Source organism: Zootoca vivipara, chromosome 13 (assembly GCF_963506605.1).
Source record: "Zootoca vivipara chromosome 13, rZooViv1.1, whole genome shotgun sequence".
Lineage (NCBI taxonomy): Eukaryota > Metazoa > Chordata > Lepidosauria > Squamata > Lacertidae > Zootoca > Zootoca vivipara.
The window spans coordinates 37848867-37858615 of record NC_083288.1 but is presented as its reverse complement, the minus strand read 5'-3'; the positions used below and the strand labels follow the sequence as shown (position 1 = coordinate 37858615).

General features: G+C 45.8%; 1 protein-coding gene across 1 annotated transcript; it reads right to left on the bottom strand.

The window, feature by feature from the left end:
- Positions 1–563: 563 nt before the first annotated feature.
- On the bottom strand, positions 564–9247 carry GDPD3 (glycerophosphodiester phosphodiesterase domain containing 3). Its single transcript, XM_035136471.2, has 10 exons — positions 9106–9247; positions 8773–8815; positions 8537–8672; positions 6997–7042; positions 6763–6881; positions 5584–5673; positions 4874–5007; positions 2993–3052; positions 2576–2627; positions 564–804 (listed from the first exon to the last, which is right to left on the bottom strand). Exons 1-10 carry the CDS (start codon positions 9245–9247, stop codon positions 670–672), a joined length of 957 nt encoding a protein of 318 aa, XP_034992362.1. The 3' UTR covers positions 564–669.
- Positions 9248–9749: the final 502 nt, after the last annotated feature.

Genomic DNA, 9749 nt, shown 5'->3' with positions numbered 1-9749 from the left:
GGCTATTCACACTCTCAGCCCCACCCACCAGCTGGAAGTGTAACTGAAGTGGTGCCCTCACCAACCTCCGCATCCCGTGATTTGGCAATGTCCACAAGTGTCTTTGCATCAGGGTGTCCCACACCGAGAAGCTTCAGGATGGTGGCCCCATCATTAGAAATGGTTAGCCTAGCCTCTGTCATAATCAATGAGCTTGTCCATGCCCCGAGGGCCAAGAGGTCTGGATGGCCTTTGCAATGACTTGGCAGGCATTGATGTTGCTCACAAGCTGAGGGATCCCCTGGGAAGCGTCTGTGCCTTCCTTCAGTAGGATAACAGGCGTAGGCATCATCTCGGTGGCAGCCAGGTTACTAATGGCCCCTCGCCCATTTCTTCTTCTTTTGGGATCTTGTTGCTACAAACAAGAAAGACTAGAAGCGCAATATACAAATTGAGATTTTCAGGCTTCTGCAAGCAGGGCTGTAGCAAATAGTGTGCTTTAGCACAACTGTGGCCAGATAAAATCCTAGATACTCTGCACATACCTTGCTCAGGCAATGAAAACACAACACACTATTAGTAACAGTAAAGTTTATTTGTTTCTTATTTTACCCCCACCCCCAACAAAATGTCTTTCCTTCTCTTCTGACCTCCATTTTCTAGTTGGGAGCTATTCTCCCACACTGCGGATCATTCGTTGAGAAGGGGCGGGTGAGTGTCTAGATACTTCCGGAGGCGGGTGGGATAATCGGTCATGACTCCGGAGACTCCATAGCTAAAGGCTTCCTCAAAATACTTATCCTCATTCAAGACCCAAAGAAGAACCTATACGGAAACAAAGAAGAAGAGATGACGGGTTTGAGTGTGGAGCCCTGAGTTGTTCTAGCTGATCACTTACTCATGCAGCTATTAATTCAGTCAACATTTCCCCTGCAAACATGATGTTGGTGGTGGAGGAAAAGCCACTATAACTTCCCTGCAATCAGCAAGATGCTCTTTTTTAGAAGAAGAAGAAGAAACTTCCTGATAAGGAAAAATCATAAGGATGGTTTTACTGATTGGAAAACACAAGATGGTTGCACTAATGCCACATGCATCTGAAAACCAATATAGAAGAAGAAGAAGAGTTTGGATTTGATATCCCGCTTTATCACTACCCGAAGGAGTCTCAAAGCGGCTAACATTCTCCTTTCCCTTCCTTCCCCACAACAAACACTCTGTGAGGTGAGTGGGGCTGAGAGACTTCAGAGAAGTGTGACTAGATCAAGGTCACCCAGCAGCTGCATGTGGAGGAGCGGGGACGCGAACCCGGTTCACCAGATTACGAGTCTACCGCTCTTAACCGCTACACCAGGTTGTGTGAGCTCTGAGGTAGGAAGTTCCTGATTGAGATTTCATCTCGGTTATGAACTTGTTAAAGCGGCATTCCGCCGCATGCCATAAGCACCAGTAAGCTTTCAAGTACACATGACACAAATCTGGCAACATGTGTCTTAAATATGCTACTGTTTCTACATCTCAGATCCCTACCTGCAATGTGGGAGTATTAATAATGAGCTGCAGTACTTTCACAAGGCTGTAGTTGCAACTACAGTGAAGGAGGAGAGCTGAATTAATCTGTTGCAGTAAAGCAAACACACACACACACACACACACAGAGTCTGCATATTTTATTTGCACCACGCATGCATTTAAAACACATGACTTCCCTAAAAGAATCCTGGGAAGGAACTGTAGCTTATCCCCACAGAGCTATTAATGTCCTAACAAACTACAGTTCCCAGGATTCTTTGGGAGGGAGAGTCCCATGGACTGCAAGAAGATCAAACCTATCCATTCTGAAGGAAATCAGCCCTGAGTGCTCACTGGAAGGACAGATCGTGAAGCTGAGGCTCCAATACTTTGGCCACCTCATGAGAAGAGAAGACTCCCCGGAAAAGACCCTGATGTTGGGAAAGATTGAGGGCACAAGGAGAAGGGGACGACAGAGGACGAGATGGTTGGACAGTGCTCTTGAAGCTACGAAGATGAGTTTGACCAAACTGCGGGAGGCAGTGCAAGACAGGAGTGCCTGGCGTGCTATGGTCCATGGGGCCACGAAGAGTCGGGCATGACTAAACAACAACAACAACAATGTGATTTAAACAGATGGCAAGCAATGCAGCCAAAGTCAGGTCTTTAAGATACCATAGTATTCTTAGGAGGAGGATATAATCCATTAAAAAAACCCAACCTGATTTAGACACCCCTTGCTTCCTAGGAAAGGGACACAACAATTTATAAGCACACTCTCAAATCCTAAAACAGTGAAAGCCATGATACTTGCTGAGGTAGGTGAAAGCGCTGGGCACACCTCTCTCAGCTTAACCTACCACCCAGGGTTGTTACACATATAAACATGAACTATGCAGCTCTTTTTCCTGAACACACAAGAATACTCTATTAATATGACTCTGTGACTCTCAGGTGAAGGGTCAGTCACCTATTGCAAAATACTGAAATACCGGCTAAGGCTTTCTAGCTCAGCCTTCAGCAGTTTCTGCTAAGGAGGGACTATAATCTCTCCCCAAATCCTGATTCCTCCAAGTTAATTTACCTGTATCCCTCTGTCTTCCAGATGCTTGAAAAGCTTTCTCCGCATGGTCACCCTATAAAAGAAAGGAAAATATGGAGGGGTGGGGTAGATCATGGCAGATCAAGTGGTAAAATTTGGGGGAGGGAGAGAGAACAAGAGAAACTGCCCCTTTACCTTTTGTGATAGCCCCCTTAACAAAACCATGACCCACTATGACCTTTTTTTTAATAGAAAAAGAACAGCAGCTAAAAGTGGAGAGAGGGGAAATCGGGTGGGTAGGTCATGTGGACGTCCCTATCCTAATAGTTTTGAGCATCAGTCAGTTCTCTAGATTAGAGATACAGAAGAGGGAAGCAGCAGGTGATGAAATGGGCCAGGTTTGGTGGCGAACAGGCTTCTTAAGAACTGAGCAGGTAAACATTGCTTGCTCTCACTCACTTGTGGGTAAATTTAGCCAGCAGTGCTCCAAAGCAGCCCTTTTTTACTGGAAAATATGTCCTGCAATTAAAGGAAAACAAAAAGGCAAGAGAGTTAACAGATCACTGAGAAGTCCTCATTTCCTGCCATTTCTCTTGTAAGCTATCTGTTCCAACACAGTTTCATAAAACCCAAGAGTCACACACTCACTCACTCACTCTCACCCACACTTTTTCTCCATGAGCACGGCATTTAAATTAACTTAACTCACCTGTTATACTTCTTTCCCTAAAGCTAAGCTTGTAAAACATTAAATATGGCATGGGGAAGGCCTAAGGGTGCCAGGGAAAGCCTGTCATGTCCAGCTGAACTTGAGTCTCACTCTCAGTTGCTTGGTAAACCTGAGTCTGAACTATACAACCTCAGGCTGCAAGCAGGGGCTCAAATGACTGAATGCTCCTCCAGTCCAAAATAAAACTTGGAATACTAAGGAAATGGCTAGCTACAAACTTTTCCCCAATATATTAGGTTACTTTCTATTTGTTAAAAACAGCCTGGGTTTTTATTAATAGGTTTTCCATTACAATATATACAAAATTACAAGTAAATTATAGGATACAGAAAGCAGGAGGGATCTGGACAGCCCAGCTTGCAAACCATTGTGAAAGAATTATACATCACACTTAGTTTTCACTTCCCTTTCCTTCATCCTAACAAATATAACAGTATTAACCAAAAAACAGCTATAGATGAATAAAAAATGTTTTGATAAGAAGAGAAGCCTCATGCCTATTCTAGTTTGGGCATAGTATTATTACGTTCCTCAGCAAAGGAGGCAAATGGTAGTTAGGTTTCAAGAAGTAGTATTCTCTCTTTTTTGTACCTCTGGCCACCAAAAGTTGTTTGGTTAATTTTTGCATAATTGCAGATTCTCAGGACATATCAAGGCCACGTGAAACAGATGGGACTTTGGCGAACCTCCAGTGCAGAGCAAAATCTAGCTTGGCAGTGGCAGGAATACTTTGCCGGGGTCTTTTAAAGTTTACGAAGGGGCATGCTAGACTGTTGTTGTTGTTGTTGTTGTTGTTGTTCAGATTCTGTTGTTTTATGAAGAAGCATCCCATCATGCAAGCTCAGCTGCTTAATCTAGTTTTTTAGAGCCATGTCACTTCATTGCTCATGCTGCTCCTAACAAGCAGCTGGTACAACTGGTTCTCAGTACCTCACCCCCCGTGTGAACTCACTTGGACCTGGCTTTCCTCCCAGAGGTACCTCATTTGGTTGGACCTTACTTCCCTTCCAGAGTCAGTAATAATCATTTCCTTTCCCACTCTTTCTGGTCCCAGATTTAGAGATAGAAGTTATGAATGTGCATGACCACCAACATCCAAAGAACCAATGGATATCAGTGCCTGCATATCAGTTACTGAGAGTCCAGTGGATAATCCAGCTCTGTCAAATAGTCTAAATTACACAAGTAGAGTCCTAACTGGATCAGGCCAAAGGTCCACCTAGTCCAGCATCTTGCCTTCCAAGAGGATCAGCAAAATTCCTCTGAGGAGCCCACAAGCAGGACGTGAGGGAAACAGTGAATGGTACTCAGAGATATTGTGCCTTCCAACGTGGGCATTCCATTTAGCCATCATTCCCTCTGTTCTTGATGTTAAGGTGTGAGTGCCGGTGTGTATGCGGCCAACATAGCAACACACACACACACACACACGTATGTATCAACAGGCTTGTGGAGCCCTGAGATTTGCGGATGGACAAAAAGTCTTGGAAAAAGACTTCCAGTTGCTGATACAGGAAAACTATCCCTCAGAACCCTTACATTTCTTTTCACACACACACACACACACACACACACACACACACACACACACCTCGCCAAGCTTCTGTCACCTGTTCATAATGGAGGGCAATGGAAATTCAAGGAAGGTTTCTTTCAGCGGCACAAATGGCAGGAGCCCTATGTAGTACAGGAGAAGGATCATGATGCCACGTTTAATGGAGAAGATGTAGGGCATCTCTGTGTTCTGGGGGATGGGTAAAGAGGAGAAAATGAGGTGGGGTTTTTGTGGTTTCTAGGCTTAATAGCTGGGAAGAAATAAGGAACCTTTCGTCATCACCCCCACTGATTCCTTTAGCTCATCAGTTGCTGGGTATCATACATCTGCACTGCACATTTGAACTGGTTTGGACATGTATCTTCCCACAAGCAAGCCTATGAGTTGTAGGGTTGTAAGAATTCCTTTTGGGAGCTCCTGATACCTTGCACAGATGTACATCCCCCAAGGTCAGAGGAACCTGACAGCTTAACAAGTTGGAACAGTGTGGGTAAAAAAGCAAACAGAGAAAGCAGGAAGCTGTCTCCTAGCCATGGCCTTATTGATTTATTATGGCATGTACTTTTGACCCATGCCTCATTTTTTTAATTTTTTTTTTGGGGGGGGCTATATGAAAGAGTCCTGTATAGCCTGAAAACCTGCATACTGTTCTATAATCAGAAACCTGGACCAATCAAAGGCATTGCCTTGTTTAACGGTGCCAGCACATCAGATACTGAGAGCCCAATAGCTGTGAAGGTGGATGAAAAACTATCAATAACTTACAGCTGCGCAGCATTTCTTGAGTACTTTCCCTTCAAAGGAGGCCCAGATGGTGATGTGGGAGCGACTGTATTCTCGGACAAGATCTGCCACCTGTGCGCAAGAGGAAGAAGGCAGAGTGACATGGATTCAGTTAACAGGTTTTTCTCAAAATCACTGGCTTTTTTGTAGTTGCCTAAGTCAAGGGATGCGGGTGGCACTGTGGGTTAAACCACAGAGCCTAGGGCTTGCAGATTGGAAGGTCGGCGGTTTGAATCCCCATGACGGGGTGAGCTCCCGTTGCTCAGTCCCTGCTCCTGCCAACCTAGCAGTTCGAAAGCACGTCAAAGTGCAAGTAGATAAATAGGTACCACTCTGGTGGGAAGGTAAACAGCGTTTCCATGTGCTGCTCTGGTTAGCCAGAAGCCGCTTAGTCATGCTGGCCACATGACCCAGAAGCTGTACGCCGGCTCCCTTGGCCAGTAAAGCAAGATGAGCGCCGCAACCCTAGAGTTGTCCGCGACTGGACCTAATGGTCAGGGGTCCCTTTACCTTTAAGTCATGGAAACTGAATGGAAGATTGTTGTGGGAAGGCACAGGTGGTCTCTCTAGTTACTAATCATTGGTGTGAGCTAGGTGTCTGGACCAGGGCAGTCTATTCTACACAGTCCAGCCCTTCAGAAGTTTGAATTAATTTCAACTTGGTAGTTGACTACAAAGATCAGCATCCTTACAAATGTGGCTGAGTTAAATGAATGGGAGGGAAATCCCAGGGAGAGTAGTATCCATGTTAAGTCTGTTAGAGCAAAAACAAAAACTGAGCCTTGTTTTGCCCCTTAATCACTAGCAATTTATTGTGATGTGCGTTTTTTGTGGACTAGAGCCCACTTCATCCAAGGATGCGTCTGATGAAGCGGAGTGCCTAGTCCCCAGAGGTTTGTGCTATAATAAATTCATCTTTGTCCTTAAGGTGCAACGAGACTCCTTTTTATGAGTGGGAGAGTGAAAATGTGGAGATAGGAAAGCAGCACTGATGTTGCCTAGGTTAGCATAACCCACTATAAGGTGTGAGGAGCTGCGTCTGTGATTAGGAGTAGGGTGAGGTCTGAATATTGAAAGGGGAGATTAGCAAAAATCTGGGTCCTGACCTAGAATGAAGATGTTGGAAAGTAAAGAACCATGAGTAGCTTGTTGCCCCCATACCTTTCGTATGAGTTCGTCGCTATCCTCTTTGATTTCTAGATTGATGGGTACTCCAGGGAATTTCTGGAAAACCTCCTCCAAGCGTGGAATCCGGTGGTCTTTGCCATGGGAGTAGGATCCTGTTGGAAAGGGTGACTTATGCAGCAGGTGGAGCATACTTTGCTGGTGCACAACCCCACCACACCCCAAGCACAGCACCCCTCAACCCAAAGCAACTCTACTCCTCCTACTCACCTGGGGAAAAGGTCACCTCCAGAGAATCCTTATAGGGTGGCAGATCCTATGGGACACAATTAGGGTAAGGACTAAGGAGCCAGGAGGACACCTGGGTTTTCTTGGGGAGATGTGGGATTGCGGGGCTTAGAACATAGCTTGGGGTAAGGACCCCTGGGTTCTTTGGGATGGGGGCAGGTCCTGGGGCTAGAGCCATTGCCCTCCAGCAAATGGCCTCTAGGCACATGATTCAGCCACCTGCGGTGGACTTGTAAAAGGGTAAAAGAGTATTGGGAAATGATCCATAATGAATTGGGGGGGTGTTTAAAAGTACTTACCCCCCCAAAAAAACTAGTCTTTTCTGTTGGGGGTAATTCAGACTGAAATTCCCAGGTGTCAGAAAATGTTCTTTATGTATGCCACTACTGCAGCCCATGTTTTGTTAGCCCAAAAATGGAAAATGAGTGAGGTCCCAACCAAAGAAGAATGGCAACTTAAGTTGACAGAATATGCCTAGCTTGCTGACTTAACTTATAAGAGAACAAGAAGAGCTTACGTTTAGAGAAGATTAGAAAACGATTATTGAATATATGGGAAATAACTGTGTACAGCTGAAAACACTGGCAGCATTTAGATAACTTCAACAGTGTAAATAAGTTTTGATGGCTGTAAGCAGTGGTACCTCAGGTTGCGGACCCTATCCGTTCCGGGGTGCCGTTCGCACCCTGGAAAGTCCGCAACCCGAGCGGCGCTTTCGCGCAAGCGTGAAAGCGTGATAGAGCGCTTCTGCGCATGTGCAAAGCTCGCAAACACTTCTGCGCATGCGCGCGTGGCGAAACCTGGAAGTAAACACTTCCGGGTCCGCCACATTCGTAACACGGAGAAAGGCAACCTGCAGTGGACGCAACACGAGGTATGACTGTAATGGAATACTGAATGGTTTAGTTTTTGTAAAATATGCAAGAATTGGTGATATGTAAAATGAACCATGGAAAGAGAAGAAGGGAAGTCATTGATATCTTAAGGATGTATGAAGGTAAACTTTAAATTGTAAAACAGAAAATTTAATAAAAAAATTATATATAAAAAAATTATTCAGCCACCTTGCCGGAGCTAAGCAACTTAGGGCCTGGTCAGCGGCTGGAGGGGAGACCACCTGGGAACTCCACATTCACTACCTCATCTTCCTTGCTTCCTTCATTTAGAATTATGTACAAACTACTTAATCAAAGAGCTCTCTGTGGGGTACATAATAAAATTGTAGATAAACCATAGCTAAAATCCACGATATTAATAAGCAATTACACAGATATGATCAGGAAAAAAAATGTTTAAAATGAGTATGGGTTAAGTAAGTTCTCTGGGTGGATAGGCTTGATGAAATAAAGTTTTCAGTGGGCATTCAAAGCAATATAGTATGAGCACCTGCCTAGTTCTCAAGAGGCAGGGAGTTCCAAAGCACAGGTGCTGCCTTGTGTTCTACTACCACAGACAAAAAGAGGGACGCAACTGTAATAAATATCACAGATAGTAATAAATAGGGGCAGGGTACGTCGCAAACCTTATAGTCTGTCTCGCTGATCTTGATGTTATGCCCTGTCTGGCGTTCCAGGTTGTTGTCATGGGACACAACCACAACCCCATCTCTTGTCAAGTGGCAGTCAAGCTCCAAGAGGTTTGTCCTCTGGGTCAGTGCGCTGGAAGGGCAGAGAGAAAGATCAGCATGGGAGGCTGGATGGCTGTAGCAGCAACATCAGTGCAAGGCAGGATGGGATGTAAGGGGGGGGCAACACTCACTGGCTAAAGGCTCCTAAAGTGTTCTCAATCTCTTCTCCAGCACCTGAGAAGAAAACGGAGATGTTGACAGAAGGCAGGCACTCAGCTTCCGAAAGGCTGGCATGGTATTACCCCATTCCCCTTCCAGGGTCACTAAGTGCCTGTTCTTTCTGTGATCTAGGAATGCAGCATTGCAGGTCTGGAGAACTGGAGCAGAAACAAAGACATCTGCACCTGTCACAACTGGGAGAGTGGGTGGCCTAGCTGTTCGGAATTATGGCTTCACTCTTTCAGCCCTGGCTTGCTGCAGCATGCCACCCCTCCCCTCCGAGCGAACACCCCTGCAGAACTCACCGCCCCGGTGGGAGACGTGCCGGCATCGAACAGGGAACCTGCGTGGCTTGTGGAGCAGATGTGGCTTCTTCCTCAGGCAGTGGGATGTCAGTGCATAGATCCCAAGGGCAGGCAGCCCAAAGAGGAGTAACTGGAATCCCATGGCAGTGGAGGAAAGTGGCTAAGACTCCTTGGCTTGGTGGGTTAAGGCAGGAGAGAGACGTCAGGCTCAGCCAGGGCCACTGAAGTCTCTGGAAAGTGAATGAGGCTCATGGATTAGGAGCAGAGCGGAGGGAGGAGGGAGTTCTTCAGGTCCTCTGGAAATGGAGTGAAATCAGGTGGGTTGGGAGCCCTGAACTCCTGGGATCTTCTTGATCAAGTGCAATGTGTGATAAGTGTAGAGAGCAGGACTATCCTGGCCGGGAGTGGCTGGATAAGCAGGTTGATGTGATTTTTTGAGGCACTGGAGGAGGAAGGAAAAAAAAATGAGGTGTGGATAAGACAGAAACTTACTCCTCCTCTTTGCCTGTCAGGACCTCTCTAATCTTGCACCTGTTCACCTGCTTGAATGACTGTACATATGCATATATAGCGTCACACACACACACACACACACGTCATGCTCCTGTACCCTCCCCTCTTAATGCCAACCAGCACATTTTATA

Bases quoted from the DNA above. Each gene is read 5' to 3' on its own strand.
- GDPD3 (XM_035136471.2), bottom strand. From the start codon at position 9,247: ATGGGATTCCAGTTACTCCTCTTTGGGCTGCCTGCCCTTGGGATCTAT. The intron at 8,816-9,105 runs GTGAGTTCTGCA...TTTTCTTCTCAG, and splicing joins GCACGTCTCCCACCGGGGCG to GTGCTGGAGAAGAGATTGAG. The intron at 5,674-6,762 runs GTATGGGGGCAA...TCTTGCGCACAG, and splicing joins GCGACGAACTCATACGAAAG to GTGGCAGATCTTGTCCGAGA.